The sequence below is a fragment of the Salmo salar genome, unplaced genomic scaffold (genome assembly GCF_905237065.1).
Source record: "Salmo salar unplaced genomic scaffold, Ssal_v3.1, whole genome shotgun sequence".
Classification (NCBI taxonomy): domain Eukaryota; kingdom Metazoa; phylum Chordata; class Actinopteri; order Salmoniformes; family Salmonidae; genus Salmo; species Salmo salar.
Window position 1 is genome coordinate 17,501 of NW_025549942.1, and position 20,000 is coordinate 37,500.

The following is a 20,000-nucleotide window of genomic DNA, read 5'->3' on the forward strand; positions in this document are numbered from 1 at the left end:
TACCAGGCTTCAGTTATAATAACAGATGGATCATGTAGACCAGGCTTCAGTTATAATAACAGATGGATCATGTTGACCAGGCTTCAGTTATAATAACAGATGGATCATGTAGACCAGGCTTCAGTTATAATAACAGATGGATCATGTAGACCAGGCTTCAGTTATAATAACATGGATCATGTAGACCAGGCTTCAGTTATAATAACATGGATCATGTAGACCAGGCTTCAGTTATAATAACATGGATCATGTTGACCAGGCTTCAGTTATAATAACATGGATCATGTAGACCAGGCTTCAGTTATAATAACATGGATCATGTAGACCAGGCTTCAGTTATAATAACATGGATCATGTAGACCAGGCTTCAGTTATAATAACATGGATCATGTAGACCAGGCTTCAGTTATAATAACATGGATCATGTTGACCAGGCTTCAGTTATAATAACATGGATCATGTAGACCAGGCTTCAGTTATAATAACATGGATCATGTAGACCAGGCTTCAGTTATAATAACATGGATCATGTTGACCAGGCGTCAGTTATAATAACATGGATCATGTTGACCAGGCTTCAGTTATAATAACATGGATCATGTAGACCAGGCTTCAGTTATAATAACATGGATAATGTTGACCAGGCTTCAGTTAAAATAACATGGATCATGTAGACCAGGCTTCAGTTATAATAACATGGATCATGTTGACCAGGCTTCAGTTATAATAACAGATGGATCATGTAGACCAGGCTTCAGTTATAATAACATGGATCATGTAGACCAGGCTTCAGTTGTAATAACATGGATCATGTTGACCAGGCTTCTGTTATAATAACAGATGGATCATGTTGACCAGGCTTCAGTTATAATAACATGGATCATGTAGACCAGGCTTCAGTTATAACATGGATCATGTTGACCAGGCTTCAGTTATAATAACATGGATCATGTTTACCAGGCTTCAGTTATAATAACATGGATCATGTAGACCAGGCTTCAGTTATAATAACAGATGGATCATGTTGACCAGGCTTCAGTTATAATAACATGGATCATGTAGACCAGGCTTCAGTTATAATAACAGATGGATCATGTAGACCAGGCTTCAGTTATAATAACAGATGGATCATGTAGACCAGGCTTCAGTTATAATAACATGGATCATGTTGACCAGGCTTCAGTTATAATAACAGATGGATCATGTAGACCAGGCTTCAGTTATAATAACATGGATCATGTAGACCAGGCTTCAGTTATAATAACATGGATCATGTTGACCAGGCTTCAGTTATAATAACAGATGGATCATGTAGACCAGGCTTCAGTTATAATAACATGGATCATGTTGACCAGGCTTCAGTTATAATAACATGGATCATGTTGACCAGGCTTCAGTTATAATAACAGATGGATCATGTAGACCAGGCTTCAGTTATAATAACATGGATCATGTTGACCAGGCTTCAGTTATAATAACATGGATCATGTAGACCAGGCTTCAGTTATAATAACATGGATCATGTTGACCAGGCTTCAGTTATAATAACATGGATCATGTAGACCAGGCTTCAGTTATTATAACATGGATCATGTTGACCAGGCTTCAGTTATAATAACAGATGGATCATGTAGACCAGGCTTCAGTTATAATAACAGATGGATCATGTTGACCAGGCTTCAGTTATAATAACATGGATCATGTTGACCAGGCTTCAGTTATAATAACAGATGGATCATGTAGACCAGGCTTCAGTTATAATAACATGGATCATGTAGAACAGGCTTCAGTTATAATAACATGGATCATGTATACCAGGCTTCAGTTATAATAACAGATGGATCATGTAGACCAGGCTTCAGTTATAATAACAGATGGATCATGTTGACCAGGCTTCAGTTATAATAACAGATGGATCATGTAGACCAGGCTTCAGTTATAATAACAGATGGATCATGTAGACCAGGCTTCAGTTATAATAACATGGATCATGTAGACCAGGCTTCAGTTATAATAACATGGATCATGTAGACCAGGCTTCAGTTATAATAACATGGATCATGTTGACCAGGCTTCAGTTATAATAACATGGATCATGTAGACCAGGCTTCAGTTATAATAACATGGATCATGTAGACCAGGCTTCAGTTATAATAACATGGATCATGTAGACCAGGCTTCAGTTATAATAACATGGATCATGTAGACCAGGCTTCAGTTATAATAACATGGATCATGTTGACCAGGCTTCAGTTATAATAACATGGATCATGTAGACCAGGCTTCAGTTATAATAACATGGATCATGTAGACCAGGCTTCAGTTATAATAACATGGATCATGTTGACCAGGCGTCAGTTATAATAACATGGATCATGTTGACCAGGCTTCAGTTATAATAACATGGATCATGTAGACCAGGCTTCAGTTATAATAACATGGATAATGTTGACCAGGCTTCAGTTAAAATAACATGGATCATGTAGACCAGGCTTCAGTTATAATAACATGGATCATGTTGACCAGGCTTCAGTTATAATAACAGATGGATCATGTAGACCAGGCTTCAGTTATAATAACATGGATCATGTAGACCAGGCTTCAGTTGTAATAACATGGATCATGTTGACCAGGCTTCTGTTATAATAACAGATGGATCATGTTGACCAGGCTTCAGTTATAATAACATGGATCATGTAGACCAGGCTTCAGTTATAACATGGATCATGTTGACCAGGCTTCAGTTATAATAACATGGATCATGTTTACCAGGCTTCAGTTATAATAACATGGATCATGTAGACCAGGCTTCAGTTATAATAACAGATGGATCATGTTGACCAGGCTTCAGTTATAATAACATGGATCATGTAGACCAGGCTTCAGTTATAATAACAGATGGATCATGTTGACCAGGCTTCAGTTATAATAACAGATGGATAATGTTGACCAGGCTTCAGTTATAATAACATGGATCATGTTGACCAGGCTTCAGTTATAATAACATGGATCATGTTGACCAGGCTTCAGTTATAATAACATGGATCATGTAGACCAGGCTTCAGTTATAATAACATGGATCATGTTGACCAGGCTTCAGTTATAATAACAGATGGATAATGTTGACCAGGCTTCAGTTAAAATAACATGGATCATGTAGACCAGGCTTCAGTTATTATAACATGGATCATGTAGACCAGGCTTCAGTTATAATAACAGATGGATCATGTTGACCAGGCTTCAGTTATAATAACATGGATCATGTTGACCAGGCTTCAGTTATAATAACATGGATCATGTAGACCAGGCTTCAGTTATAATAACATGGATCATGTTGACCAGGCTTCAGTTATAATAACAGATGGATCATGTAGACCAGGCTTCAGTTATAATAACAGATGGATCATGTAGACCAGGCTTCAGTTATAATAACATGGATCATGTTGACCAGGCTTCAGTTATAAACTTTGGTAGAGGAGCGTCTAGGCATTGAAGAAAGCCGTACCATAAAAAAAGCAATTGAATTTAGTTTTATTTTAGTTTTTTCCCAATGTCTGATATGAACAATTTCACTACTATCTCAAATCCCAGGTCACTGAATTGTATTATTTACCTCAAATCAAAGATTCAAACATTGTGCGTGTTTGTTTTCAGAACAGTATATCTGTTACCTTTTCATTTAAATTGACTGACTGACTGACTGACTGATTTATGGACTGATTGATGATTGATGGACCGACTGACTGACTGATTGACTGATTGATGATTGATGGACCGACTGACTGATTGATTGATTGATGAACGATGGACTGACTGACTGATTGATTGATTGATGAACGATGGACTGACTGACTGACCGACTGACTGACCGACTGACTGACCGAACTGACTGACCGACTGATTGATGGACTGACCGACCGAACTGACGGACGGACTGATTGATGATTGATGGACTGACTGACTGATTGATTGATGATCGATGGACTGACTGACTGACTGATTGATGGACCGATTGATGATTGATGGACTTACTGACTGATGGACTGATTGATGATTGATGGACTGACTGACTGATTGATTGATTGATGAATGATGGACCGACTGACCGACTGATTGATGGACTGATTGATGATTGATGGACTGACTGACTGACTGAAGGACTGATTGATGATTGATGGACTGACTGACTGACTGACTGACTGACTGACTGACTGACTGACTGACTGATTGATGGACTGACTGATGATTGATGGACTGACTGACTGATGGACTGACTGACTGATTGATTGATGAATGATGGACTGACTGACTGACTGATTGATTGATGAATGATGGACTGACTGACTGATTGATGGACTGACTGATGATTGATGGACTGACTGACTGATGGACTGACTGACTGATTGATTGATGAATGATGGACTGACTGACTGACTGATTGATGGACTGATTGATGATTGATGGACTGACTGACTGATTGATGGACTGATTGATGATTGATGGACTGACTGACTGATTGATGGACTGATTGATGATTGATGGACTGACTGACTGACTGATTGATTGATGAATGATGGACTGACTGACTGATTGATTGATTGATGAATGATGGACTGACTGACTGACTGATTGATTGATGAATGATGGACTGACTGACTGATTGATTGATTGATGATTGATGGACTGACTGACTGACTGATTGATTGATGATTGATGGACTGACTGACTGACTGATTGATGAATGATGGACTGACTGACTGATTGACTGATTGATGAATGATGGACTGACTGACTGACTGATTGATTGATGAATGATGGACTGACTGACTGATTGATTGATTGACTGATGAATGATGTATTAATGAATTGCACACCTCAAATCTCTGGTTCTGGACCTTCTTGCCCTTCTTGTTCCAGACTATGTTGGGCGGAGGGTCTCCAGTGGCCTGACAGACGAAGGAGGCAACCCCTCCCTGCACCCCGGTCTGGTCCTCTGGGGTCCGTGTGAACTTTGGTGGCGCTGGAGAAGAAGGAAAAACACAACGACACAACAGGGTTAGAAGGAGATAAACAACAACAACAACGACAACATCAACAACATCCTCATCAACAACATCAACAACAACAACATCAACAACAACAACATCAACAACAACAACATCAACAACAACAACATCAACAACATCCTCATCAACAACAACAACAACGTCAACAACAACAACAACATCAACAACAACAACAACATCAACAAAAACAACATCAACAACAATAACAGGGTTAGGTTAGAGACACAACAACATCAATAACAACAACATCAACAACAACAACAGGGTTAGGTTAGAGACACAACAACATCAACAACAACAACATCAACAACATCCTCTTCAACAACAACAATAGGGGATGTAGTGTGTGGTAAATGATCTGGGGTCAGGTGTGTAAAGAAAGGAAGGGGAGTGGAAGGGAGGGGGGAGGGAGAGAAGGAGAGAGAGAGATACCGCTGTACACAGAGCTGAGAGAAGGAGAGAGAGATACCGCTGTACACAGAGCTGAGAGAAGGAGAGAGAGATACCGCTGTACACAGAGCTGAGAGAAGGAGAGAGAGATACCGCTGTACACAGAGCTGAGAGAAGGAGAGAGAGATACCGCTGTACACAGAGCTGAGAGAAGGAGAGAGAGATACCGCTGTACACAGAGCTGAGAGAAGGAGAGAGAGATACTGCTGTACACAGAGCTGAGAGAAGGAGAGAGAGATACCGCTGTACACAGAGCTGAGAGAATGAGAGAGAGATACCGCTGTACACAGAGCTGAGAGAAGGAGAGAGAGATACCGCTGTACACAGAGCTGAGAGAAGGAGAGAGAGATACTGCTGTACACAGAGCTGAGAGAAGGAGAGAGAGATACCGCTGTACACAGAGCTGAGAGAATGAGAGAGAGATACCGCTGTACACAGAGCTGAGAGAAGGAGAGAGAGATACCGCTGTACACAGAGCTGAGAGAAGGAGAGAGAGATACTGCTGTACACAGAGCTGAGAGAAGGAGAGAGAGATACCGCTGTACACAGAGCTGAGAGAAGGAGAGAGAGATACCGCTGTACACAGAGCTGAGAGAATGAGAGAGAGATACCGCTGTACACAGAGCTGAGAGAAGGAGAGAGAGATACCGCTGTACACAGAGCTGAGAGAAGGAGAGAGAGATACTGCTGTACACAGAGCTGAGAGAAGAGAGAGAGAGATACCGCTGTACACAGAGCTGAGAGAAGGAGAGAGAGATACCGCTGTATACAGAGCTGAGAGAAGGAGAGAGAGATACCACTGTACACAGAGCTGAGAGAAGGAGAGAGAGATACTGCTGTACACAGAGCTGAGAGAAGAGAGAGAGAGATACCGCTGTACACAGAGCTGAGAGAAGGAGAGAGAGATACCGCTGTACACAGAGCTGAGAGAAGGAGAGAGAGATACCGCTGTACACAGAGCTGAGAGAAGGAGAGAGAGATACTGCTGTACACAGAGCTGAGAGAAGAGAGAGAGAGATACCGCTGTACACAGAGCTGAGAGAAGGAGAGAGAGATACTGCTGTACACAGAGCTGAGAGAAGGAGAGAGAGATACCGCTGTACACAGAGCTGAGAGAAGGAGAGAGAGAGATACCGCTGTACACAGAGCTGAGAGAAGAGAGAGAGAGATACCGCTGTACACAGAGCTGAGAGAAGGAGAGAGAGATACTGCTGTACACAGAGCTGAGAGAAGGAGAGAGAGATACCGCTGTACACAGAGCTGAGAGAAGGAGAGAGAGATACCGCTGTACACAGAGCTGAGAGAAGGAGAGAGAGATACCGCTGTACACAGAGCTGAGAGAAGGAGAGAGAGATACCGCTGTACACAGAGCTGAGAGAAGGAGAGAGAGATACCGCTGTACACAGAGCTGAGAGAAGGAGAGAGAGATACTGCTGTACACAGAGCTGAGAGAAGAGAGAGAGAGATACTGCTGTACACAGAGCTGAGAGAAGGAGAGAGAGATACCGCTGTACACAGAGCTGAGAGAAGGAGAGAGAGATACCGCTGTACACAGAGCTGAGAGAAGGAGAGAGAGATACCGCTGTACACAGAGCTGAGAGAAGGAGAGAGAGATACTGCTGTACACAGAGCTGAGAGAAGAGAGAGAGAGATACCGCTGTACACAGAGCTGAGAGAAGGAGAGAGAGATACCGCTGTACACAGAGCTGAGAGAAGGAGAGAGAGATACCGCTGTACACAGAGCTGAGAGAAGAGAGAGAGAGATACTGCTGTACACAGAGCTGAGAGAAGAGAGAGAGAGATACTGCTGTACACAGAGCTGAGAGAAGGAGAGAGAGATACCGCTGTACACAGAGCTGAGAGAAGGAGAGAGAGATACCGCTGTACACAGAGCTGAGAGAAGAGAGAGAGAGAGATACCGCTGTACACAGAGCTGAGAGAAGGAGAGAGAGATACTGCTGTACACAGAGCTGAGAGAAGGAGAGAGAGATACCGCTGTACACAGAGCTGAGAGAAGGAGAGAGAGATACCGCTGTACACAGAGCTGAGAGAAGGAGAGAGAGATACCGCTGTACACAGAGCTGAGAGAAGGAGAGAGAGATACTGCTGTACACAGAGCTGAGAGAAGGAGAGAGAGATACCGCTGTACACAGAGCTGAGAGAAGGAGAGAGAGATACCTCTGTACACAGAGCTGAGAGAAGGAGAGAGAGATACCGCTGTACACAGAGCTGAGAGAAGGAGAGAGATACCGCTGTACACAGAGCTGAGAGAAGGAGAGAGAGATACCGCTGTACACAGAGCTGAGAGAAGGAGAGAGAGATACCACTGTACACAGAGCTGAGAGAAGGAGAGAGAGATACCGCTGTACACAGAGCTGAGAGAAGGAGAGATAGATACCGCTGTACACAGAGCTGAGAGAAGGAGAGAGAGATACCGCTGTACACAGTGTGTGGAGGGATGTGCATGTCTGTTGGGTGTCTGATTTGTGTGTGTATTTTGTTCGTTCCAATGTTGTGTGTGTGTGTGTATTCTGTGTGTGTGTGTTTTGCGTGTGTGTGTGCTGTGTGTGTATTCTGTGTGTGTGTGCTTTGCGTGTGTGTGTGCTGTGTGTGTATTCTGTGTGTGTGTGCTTTGCGTGTGTGTGTGCTGTGTGTGTATTCCGTGTGTGTGTGCTTTGCGTGTGTGTGTGCTGTGTGTGTGTGCTGTGTGTGTACCATGTTGTTCCTCTGTCCCCATATCAGAAAAGGAGCTTAATATGAGTTTTTTTCTCGGTCATAAAGGATTTATAAAGACTTACTCCTGACGCCGCACACTAATACCAGGCCTTTCTATCGTTGTTACCGATATCATAACCCCCCCACATATACACATATACATACACACACACACACACACACACACACACACACACACACACACACACACACACACACACACACACACACACACACACACACACACACACACACACACACACACACACACACGGTCCAACAGCACTGTGGATTGGGACATGACATGAAAGATTCCCGGCGGTCGTAGCGTCAGTCACGGAAGGCAGGATCGTCAGCGAGAGCTCTGGTTAATGGTGTTCCCATTCCGACTCCAGCAGAAAATCCCTACTTAAGGGCTTACAGACCGCCTGGCCGACAAAGAGAAAGAAATTGCTTTTTGCCATGTAAAAGAAGAGGGAGAGGGAGAGGGAGAGAGGGAGAGAGAGAGAGAGAGAGAGACAAAGAAAGCGAGAGAGTGAGAGAGAGGGAGAGGAGAGAGAGGGAGAAAGAGAGGGAGAGGAGAGAGAGGGAGAGAGAGAGGGAGAAAGAGAGAGAGAGAGGAGAGAAACAGACAGACAGTAGGAAAGGTTGAAGAGGGAGAGAGTGAGAGAGTTAGTGGGACAGGGAGAAGGGAAAGGAGAGAGAGAGAGGAGATGGTGATGAAGGATATAGAGAGAGGAAGAGGAGAGAGAACTGACAAACCAGCGGTAATACCAAATATGGACAATGCGTTCCGAGCTACCCCCTCACCTTCCTCACTACGAGACCTGAATGCAGTGCGTGCATCTCTGTCTGTGAGGAGCGGGGGAATCTCTGCTTTATTCTGTGTACTAATCTCTCAACCACAAAACAAATGAAAAGTGTAAAGCCAGGGTTCTGACGTCTGTCTGTCTGTCTGTCTGTCTGTCTGTCTGTCTGTCTGTCTGTCTGTCTGTCTGTCTGTCTGTCTGTCTGTCTGTCTGTCTGTCTGTCTGTCTGTCTGTCTGTCTGTCTGTCTGTCTGTCTGTCTGTCTGTCTGTCTGTCTCTCTCTCTCTCTCTCTCTCTCTCTCTCTCCCCCATTCTCTATCCATCTCCATCACTCTAGCATCCATCCCCACCTTCTCTATCTCCATCACTCTTTTCCTCTTGTCAATCTATGCCCTAATTCTGTCTTTATATTTGTCTTTTCCTCTCATCTCTAGTTTTTATATTTTATTTTTTCAATTTAAAGTTTAATAAAGATTTCTTGTTTTTCAATCCACAAAGGTTTTAGATTTTTGACCTATTCTGTCTCGCTCTTCTCCACCATTTGTATTTGTATTGATTATGCCAAGGCAGCAGTGTCACGTCCTGACCAGTAAAAGGGGTTATTTGTTATTGTAGTTTGGTCAGGACGTGGCAGGGGGTGTTTGTTTTGTGTGTTTCGGGGTTTTTGGTTTATGTTCTACGTTTTCTTTTCTATGTGGGTTTTCTAGTTTTTCTATTTCTATGTTAGTTTTGGGAACGACCTCCAATAACCCCCTTGCCACGCCCTGACGAAACTACAATAACAAATAACATATTTTACTGGTCAGGACGTGACAAGCAGCTACTCTTCCTGGGGTTTATTATGGATCCCCATTAGTTCCTGCCAAGGCAGCAGCTACTCTTCCTGGGGTTTATTATGGATCCCCATTAGTTCCTGCCAAGGCAGCAGCTACTCTTCCTGGGGTTTATTATGGATCCCCATTCGTTCCTGCCAAGGCAGCAGCTACATTAGTTCCTGCCAAGGCAGCAGCTACTCTTCCTGGGGTTTATTATGGATCCCCATTAGTTCCTGCCAAGGCAGCAGCTACTCTTCCTGGAGTTTATTATGGATCCCCATTAGTTCCTGCCAAGGCAGCAGCTACTCTTCCTGGGGTTTATTATGGATCCCCATTAGTTCCTGCCAAGGCAGCAGCTACTCTTCCTGGGGTTTATTATGGATCCTCATTAGTTCCTGCCAAGGCAGCAGCTACTCTTCCTGGGGTTTATTATGGATCCCCGTTAGTTCCTGCCAAGGCAGCAGCTACTCTTCCTGGGGTTTATTATGGATCCTCATTAGTTCCTGCCAAGGCAGCAGCTACTCTTCCTGGGGTTTATTATGGATCCCCATTAGTTCCTGCCAAGGCAGCAGCTACTCTTCCTGGGGTTTATTATGGATCCCCATTAGTTCCTGCCAAGGCAGCAGCTACTCTTCCTGGGGTTTATTATGGATCCCCATTAGTTCCTGCCAAGGCAGCAGCTACTCTTCCTGGGGTTTATTATGGATCCTCATTACTTCCTGTCTATTATGACAGCTTCCTCTTTTTGTTCAGTTTAGTCACATGATTTCTCAATTTGCAGTACGTTTGCCAATCGATTGTGCAGCCAGACTTATTTGCCATTTATTTTGCCTCATCCCTCTCAACCATACCATTTATTTCAATTCCTCATCAATCCACTGGGATTTAACAGTTTTTACTGTATTTTTCGTAATGGGTGCTTATTAGTAACTGGGATAAGAAATGTCATAAATGTGTCAGGTGCAACGTCTGTTTGCTTCTCATTACACACCACAGACCAACAAATATTCTTTACATCAACATAGGAATCACAAAAAAAAATGTATTGGATGACCTCTCATACACTATATTAGGCCCAGCCTTTGGAACTTTGGTTTTCCTAGATATGGCTGCTGTATCATGATCATTACATTCAATGGATCTGGATTCTGCTTTCAAGCACATTTCTGCAGAATTAGTAAAGATGTGATAAATACATGTTGATGATTACATTCCTATTCTGTCAGTAACTGCTAGGTTGATTGATAATCTGAACCAGGTTACATGTACCCCTCTTTTCTCCCCATCACTCCGTTTCTCTCCCCCTCTAGACACATGCAATCTTCCTCCCCCTTCTCCGTCCCTTTGTGACCCTCTCTGCCCTTTCTTCCCCTCCTCCTTTCTCTCCACCTCTCATCCTCCCCTTCTCTCTCAGGGTGAGACTTAATGAGAGGGGAGCTCCCTCCCGTATGCTCCATACAATCTCTCTCTCTTCCTTCTCTCTCTACTTCTGAGAAGAGGAGCTTCTGTATGCTCCACACTTTCTCTCTCTCTGCACCCCAATCTCTCTACCTGCATTTTATCTCTCCCTCTCTCTCTATCTGCATTTTATCTCTCCCTCTCTCTGTATCTCATGTGCATCTCTCCCTCTCTCTGGATCTCATGTGCATCTCTCTCTCTCTCTCTCTCTCTCTCTCTCTCTCTCTCTCTCTCTCTCCCCCAGGAGGGTAGGAAAGGACAGAGAGATAGTGAGTGAGAGAGAGAGCTTAGGTTCTGTATCTCCTAACCCTAGAAGATAACAACAGAGAACAGACAGAACAAAATGAGATGAGAGGTCCTTAGTGTTTGGACATTACACAGACTTAGAGTGTTAGAACAGACAGGTCGTTAGGGAAAGGGCCTTCAGACAGCATCTCTACACGTCATTTATCACTGGGCTTTACTAGTGGGAAAGAGCCTTCAGACAGTATCTCTACACGTCATTTATCACTGGGCTTTACTAGTGGGAAAGAGCCTTCAGACAGTATCTCTACACGTCATTTATCACTGGGCTTTACTAGTGGGAAAGAGCCTTCAGACAGCATCTCTACACGTCATTTATCACTGGGCTTTACTAGTGGGAAAGAGCCTTCAGACAGTATCTCTACACATCATTTATCACTGGGCTTTACTAGTGGGAAAGAGCCTTCAGACAGTATCTCTACACGTCATTTATCACTGGGCTTTACTAGTGGGAAAGAGCCTTCAGACAGCATCTCTACACGTCATTTATCACTGGGCTTTACTAGTGGGAAAGAGCCTTCAGACAGCATCTCTACACGTCATTTATCACTGGGCTTTACTAGTGGGAAAGAGCCTTCAGACAGTATCTCTACACGTCATTTATCACTGGGCTTTACTAGTGGGAAAGGGCCTTCAGACAGTATCTCTACACATCATTTATCACTGGGCTTTACTAGTGGGAAAGAGCCTTCAGACAGTATCTCTACACGTCATTTATCACTGGGCTTTACTAGTGGGAAAGAGCCTTCAGACAGTATCTCTACACATCATTTATCACTGGGCTTTACTAGTGGGAAAGGGCCTTCAGACAGTATCTCTACACGTCATTTATCACTGGGCTTTACTAGTGGGAAAGAGCCTTCAGACAGTATCTCTACACGTCATTTATCACTGGGCTTTACTAGTGGGAAAGAGCCTTCAGACAGTATCTCTACACGTCATTTATCACTGGGCTTTACTAGTGGGAAAGAGCCTTCAGACAGTATCTCTACACGTCATTTATCACTGGGCTTTACTAGTGGGAAAGAGCCTTCAGACAGTATCTCTACACGTCATTTATCACTGGGCTTTACTAGTGGGAAAGAGCCTTCAGACAGTATCTCTACACATCATTTATCACTGGGCTTTACTAGTGGGAAAGAGCCTTCAGACAGTATCTCTACACGTCATTTATCACTGGGCTTTACTAGTGGGAAAGAGCCTTCAGACAGTATCTCTACACATCATTTATCACTGGGCTTTACTAGTGGGAAAGAGCCTTCAGACAGCATCTCTACATGTCATTTATCACTGGGCTTTACTAGTGGGAAAGGGCCTTCAGACAGCATCTCTACACGTCATTTATCACTGGGCTTTACTAGTGGGAAAGAGCCTTCAGACAGTATCTCTACACATCATTTATCACTGGGCTTTACTAGTGGGAAAGAGCCTTCAGACAGCATCTCTACACGTCATTTATCACTGGGCTTTACTAGTGGGAAAGAGCCTTCAGACAGCATCTCTACACATCATTTATCACTGGGCTTTACTAGTGGGAAAGAGCCTTCAGACAGTATCTCTACACGTCATTTATCACTGGGCTTTACTAGTGGGAAAGAGCCTTCAGACAGCATCTCTACACATCATTTATCACTGGGCATTCGGGAAAGTCTTGGTGGTTCCAAACTTCTTCCATTTAAGAATGATGGAGGCCTCTGTGTTCTTGGGAACCTTCAATGCTGCAAAAATGTTTTGGTACCTTTCCCCAGATCTGTGCCTCGACACAATCCTGTCTCGGAGCTCTACGGACAATTCCTTCAACATCATGGTTTGGTTTCTGCTCTGACATGCACTGTCAACTGTGGGACCTTATATAGACAGGTGTGTGCCTTTCCAAACACGTCCAATCAATTGAATTTATCACAGGTGGACTCCAATCAAGTTGTAGAAACACCAAGGATGATGAATGGAAACAGGATGAAATTGAGTTTAATTTGGAGTCTCATAGCAAAAGGTCTGAATACTTATGTAAATAAGGTATTTCTGTTAAAACATTTTTTTAAATATATTTGCAAACATTTATAAAAACCCGCTTTTCTCTTTGTCATTATGGGGTATTGTGATGTCATTATGGGGTATTGTGATGTCATTATGGGGTATTGTGTGTAGATTGATGAGGAAATGTTTTTACATAATTTTTGGGAGAAAAAGTCAAGGGGTCTGAATACTTTCCGAAATAACTGTACAGTAGTGGGATGTATATTGAATTATAAACTGGGTTGTTCGAGCCCTGAATGCTGACTGCCTGACAGCCGTGGTATATCAGACCATATACCACGGGTATGACAAAATATGTATTTTTACTGCTCTAATTATGTTGGTAACCAGTTTATTATAGCAATAAGGCACCGCAGGGGGTTTGTGATATATGGCCAATATACCACGGCTAAGGGCTGTATCAAGGCACTCCGCGTTGCGTCGTGCTTAAGAACAGCCCTTAGCCGTGGTATATTGGCCGTATACCACACCCCCTTATCATGCATTATTACTTAAGTATACTGCAGTATACTGTATATAGTGGGATGTATACTGTAGTACATTGTATACAGTGGAATGTATTTTGTAGTATACTGCATATAGTGGGATGTATATTGTAGTATAATGCAGTATACTGTATATAGTGGGATGTATAATGTAGTATACTGTGTATAGTGAAATATATATTGTAGTCTACTGTATATAGTGGATGTATATTGTAGTATAATGCAGTACAGTGGGATGTATATTGTAGTATAATACAGTATACTGTATATAGTGCAATCTACATAACATGAGAGAGAGAGAGAGAGAGAGAGAGAGAGAGAGAGAGAGAGAGAGAGAGAGAGAGAGAGAGAGAGAGAGAGAGAGAGAGAGAGAGACACACACACACACACACACACACACACACACATAGAAATGATCATTTTCAATATGAGCACAGAGTCATGTTGGACACATTGAGAAATGAGGCCAATCCCAGTGTTTGGCCCAGTCCAGTTCTACTGATCTACTATGGGCACACGCCTTGCTTCAGACAACACATAACTTAAACCACATCAGCCTCAAACAAGGCAAACTAGGAGCAAAATGAACAACTAATGAGATTCCTAATCATATTGGATCCACCTCAAACTATGGTTGAGATGAGATCCCATCAACACCTTCGCTACTTGAACAACTGTTATGTAGTCTACATAGTGTTATACTCTATGTATCTCTATGGTGTCATTTGACCAGGTATCCCTTGTAAAATAAAGCATAAATATTCATATAAATAAACTGTTTTGTATTCATCTACAACAGATCTGTTTCTGCTTCCAGCACAATTATTTCCATCCATTTCCCATCCATTGTCTTGAAAGCCCATCTATCTAGGGACACACAGCTACTCTCCGGTAGAATACGCCAAGTAGCAGTTCAACAGTGACATCCAACATCTAACGATTCGATAACACCTAAAATATGAAGAAAAAAAACAAAACGCACATTGCTTCCGCCAATTCTCCCGTCTGTCCAATTAGTGTACCACTTAGCGCTTGACGTAGCCTAGTTCTGTAACGCCTGAGGTTTGGTCCGTGTTGAATTAATCAGAGTTAATTTGTTAGAAACAAGAAAAAAGGGGGCATTAGTTAATCAAATAATGAAATAAAGGCTTCTTTGTACGCAAGCCATCATTACTAACACATGGGTTAGCCGTTGGCTCCATCGCTTAATAGGTCAGACTCAGGCTTCCCTATTCAACTGAATGTTTTTCTTCCTTCAGCGTTAGTCAGGGCCAATTACTTTCGGGTGGGTGCACACGCTAAGCTAAAGCTAAGCTAACGCTAACCGGGCCCGTATTACTCACGGATGGGTGCACACGCTAAGCTAATGCTAAGCTAACGCTAAGTCATGTTGCATTAGTTTGCGGATGGGAGCACTGCAATGCTAATCGCTAATAGCTTCCTCCTGCTGCCTCTCAGGGCAGAAAGGGCTAGTTGAGCAGGCAGAGAACAGATAGAACCCAGAGAGAGTTTCACATCCCCGTGGCCTACACCACACTAGCTGTTATATAGCTACAGTAGGCTTGCATCACAAATGACACCCTATTTCTTACTACTCTATGGGCCCTGGTCAAAAGTAGTGCACTATATAGGGAATAGGGTGCCATTAGGAACGTACACCTACTCTAATCCCCCGTGTTTTTATCATTAGCATTAATGGCTAATGAAGAAAAGTCCCCTATTCCAGTATTCAAGTCATTGTGAGGTAATTGTAATCGAAAAGTTCTAGCTCCATTATTACTGCATTCCGAGGGAGAATCTCATGGGCTGCAGTTCACAGGTTCCCAAGCAGAACTAATATCTGTCAAAACAAGAGGCTACGTAGCGTAGGCCAATATCACGTTTTCACGGTTGATCAGGTCCTACTAGTGTAGCTGGAGACTAATTCAGAGGGTTAATCAGGTCCTACTAGTGTAGCTGGAGACTAATTCAGAGGGTTAATCAGGTCCTACTAGTGTAGCTGGAGACTAATTCAGAGGGTTGATCAGGTCCTACTAGTGTAGCTGGAGACTAATTCAGAGGGTTGATCAGGTCCTACTAGTGTAGCTGGAGACTAATTCAGAGGGTTGATCAGGTCCTACTAGTGTAGCTGGAGACTAATTCAGAGGGTTGATCAGGTCCTACTAGTGTAGCTGGAGACTAATTCAGAGGGTTGATCAGGTCCTACTAGTGTAGCTGGAGACTAATTCAGAGGGTTGATCAGGTCCTACTAGTGTAGCTGGAGACTAATTCAGAGGGTTGATCAGGTCCTACTAGTGTAGCTGGAGACTAATTCAGAGGGTTGATCAGGTCCTATTAGTGTAGCTGGAGACTAATTCAGAGGGTTGATCAGGTCCTACTGGTGTAGCTGGAGACTAATTCAGAGGGTTGATCAGGTCCTATTAGTGTAGCTGGAGACTAATTCAGAGGGTTGATCAGGTCCTACTAGTGTAGCTGGAGACTAATTCAGAGGGTTGATCAGGTCCTACTAGTGTAGCTGGAGACTGGAGACTAATTCAAATCAAATCAATTTGTCACATGCGCTGAATACAACAGGTGTAGACCTTACAGTGAAATGCTTACTTACAAGCCCTTAACCAGCAATGCAGTTTTAAAAAAATACGCCCAAAAAAGTAAGAGATAAGAATAACAAATAATTAAAGAGCAGCAGTAAATAACAATAGGTGGGCTATATACAGGGGGTAGCGGTACAGAGTCAATGTGGAGGCTATATACAGGGGGTACCAGTACAGAGTCAATGTGGAGGCTATATACAGGGGGTACCGGTACAGAGTCAATGTGGAGGCTATATACAGGGGGTACCAGTACAGAGTCAATGTGGAGGCTATATACAGGGGTACCAGTACAGAGTCAATGTGGAGGCTATATACAGGGGGTACCGGTACAGAGTCAATGTGGAGGCTATATACAGGGGGTACCGGTACAGAGTCAATGTGGAGGCTATATACAGGGGGTACCGGTACAGAGTCAATGTGGAGGCTATATACAGGGGGTACCGGTACAGAGTCAATGTGGAGGCTATATACAGGGGGTACCGGTACAGAGTCAATGTGGAGGCTATATACAGGGGGTAGCGGTACAGAGTCAATGTGGAGGCTATATACAGGGGGGTACCGGTACAGAGTCAATGTGGAGGCTATATACAGGGGGTACCGGTACAGAGTCAATGTGGAGGCTATATACAGGGGGGTAGCGGTACAGAGTCAATGTGGAGGCTATATACAGGGGGTACCGGTACAGAGTCAATGTGGAGGCTATATACAGGGGGGTACCGGTACAGAGTCAATGTGGAGGCTATATACAGGGGGTACCGGTACAGAGTCAATGTGGAGGCTATATACAGGGGGTACCGGTACAGAGTCAATGTGGAGGCTATATACAGGGGGTACCGGTACAGAGTCAATGTGGAGGCTATATACAGGGGGTAGCGGTACAGAGTCAATGTGGAGGCTATATACAGGGGGTACCGGTACAGAGTCAATGTGGAGGCTATATACAGGGGGTACCGGTACAGAGTCAATGTGGAGGCTATATACAGGGGGTAGCGGTACAGAGTCAATGTGGAGGCTATATACAGGTGGTACCAGTACAGAGTCAATGTGGAGGCTATATACAGGGGGTACCGGTACAGAATCAATGTGGAGGCTATATACAGGGGGTACCGGTACAGAGTCAATGTGGAGGCTATATACAGGGGGTACCGGTACAGAGTCAATGTGGAGGCTATATACATGGGGTAGCGGTACAGAGTCAATGTGGAGGCTATATACAGGGGGTAGCGGTACAGAGTCAATGTGTCAATGTGCGGGGGCACCGGTGTCGAGCTAATTGAGGTAATATGTACATGTAGGTTGAGTTATTAAAGTGACTATGCATAGATAATAACAGAGAGAAGCAGCACCGTAGAAGGTGGGGGGGGAGGGGGGGCAATGCGAATAGTCTGTAAAGCCATTTGACTAGATGTTCAGGAGTCTTATGTCTTGGGGGTAGAAGCTGTTTAGAAGCCTCTTGAACCTAGACTTGGCACTCCGGTACCATTTGCCGTGCGGTAGCAGAGAGAACAGTCTGACTAGGGTGGCTGGAGTCTTTGACCATTGTTGAGCCTTCCTCTGACACCGCCTGGTATAGAGGTCCTGGGTGGCAGGAAGCTTGGCCCCAGTGATGTACTGAGCCGTACGCACTACCCTCTGTAGTGCCTTGAGGTCAGAGGCCGAGCAGTTGCCATACCAGGCAGTGATGCAACCAGTCAGGATGCTCTCGATGGTGCAGCTGTAGAACCTTTTGAGTATCTGAGGACCCATGCCAAATCTTTTCAGTCTCCTGAAGGGTAATAGGGTTTGTCGTGCCCTCTTCATGACTGTCTACAGAGGGTAGTGCGTACGGCTCAGTACATCACTGGTGCCAAGCTTCTCTATACCAGGCGACCTCTATACTAGGCGGTGTCAGAGGAAGACCCCCCCCTCCCCCGCCGTTGTTTTTACACTGCTGCTACTTCCTGTTTATTATCTATGCATAGTCCCTTCACCTCTACCTACATGTACATTTACACTGCTGCTACTCCCTGTTTATTATCTATGCATAGTCCCTTCACCTCTACCTACATGTACATTTACACTGCTGCTACTTCCTGTTTATTATCTATGCATAGTCACTTCACCCCTACCTACATGTACATTTACACTGCTGCTACTCCCTGTTTATTATCTATGCATAGTCCCTTCACCTCTACCTACATGTACATTTACACTGCTGCTACTCCCTGTTTATTATCTATGCATAGTCCCTTCACCTCTACCTACATGTACATTTACACTGCTGCTACTTCCTGTTTATTATCTATGCATAGTCACTTCACCCCTACCTACATGTACATTTACACTGCTGCTACTCCCTGTTTATTATCTATGCATAGTCACTTCACCTCTACCTACATGTACATTTACACTGCTGCTACTTCCTGTTTATTATCTATGCATAGTCACTTCACCCCTACCTACATGTACAAATGACCTCTAACCTGTACACCCACACTAGGTAGCCCTGTTTATAGCCTCAGTATTGTTATTTTATTGTGCTATTTTTATTAAATGTTTAACTTTAGTTTATTTGGTAAATATGTACTTAACTCTATTTCTTGAACTACATGGTTGATTAAGGGCTTGTAAGTAAGTATTTCACTGTAAGGTCTACACCTGTTGTATTCAGTATTTCACTGTAAGGTCTACACCTGTTGTATTCAGTATTTCACTGTAAGGTCTACACTTGTTGTATTCAGCATTTCACTGTAAGGTCTACACCTGTTGTATTCAGCATTTCACTGTAAGGTCTACACCTGTTGTATTCAGTATTTCACTGTAAGGTCTACACCTGTTGTATTCAGCATTTCACTGTAAGGTCTACACCTGTTGTATTCAGCATTTCACTGTAAGGTCTACACCTGTTGTATTCAGCATTTCACTGTAAGGTCTACACCTGTTGTATTCGGCGCCGGGACGGCAGGCTGCCTAGTGGTTAGAGTGTTGGACTAGGAACCGAAAGGTTGCAAGATCGAATCCCCGAACTGACATGGTACAAATCTGTCGTTCTGCCCCTGAACAAGGCAGTTAACCCACTGTTCCTAGGCCGTCATTGAAAATAAGAATTTGTTGTTAACTGACCTGCCTAGTAAAATAAAGGTAAAAAAATGTGACAAATAACATTTGATTTGATGATGTATTATGATGGCAGATGTGTGAGAAGTGACTGTGACGACAGGAGAGGCACACCGAGATCAACATACAGCGTTTTGATTACATGCAATCCTCAGATTACACTGTGTGTGTGT

General features: G+C 43.6%; 1 protein-coding gene across 2 annotated transcripts in view; it reads right to left on the minus strand.

The window, feature by feature from the left end:
* LOC123739015 (receptor-type tyrosine-protein phosphatase delta-like) overlaps positions 1 to 20,000 on the minus strand; it is a 40,759-nt gene that overhangs the window by 16,532 nt on the left and 4,227 nt on the right. For both annotated transcript variants that reach the window (XM_045713604.1, XM_045713605.1), the window contains exon 2: positions 4,875 to 5,020. In XM_045713604.1, the coding sequence (XP_045569560.1) occupies positions 4,875 to 5,020 (146 nt within the window). The remainder of the gene's footprint in view (positions 1 to 4,874; positions 5,021 to 20,000) is intronic.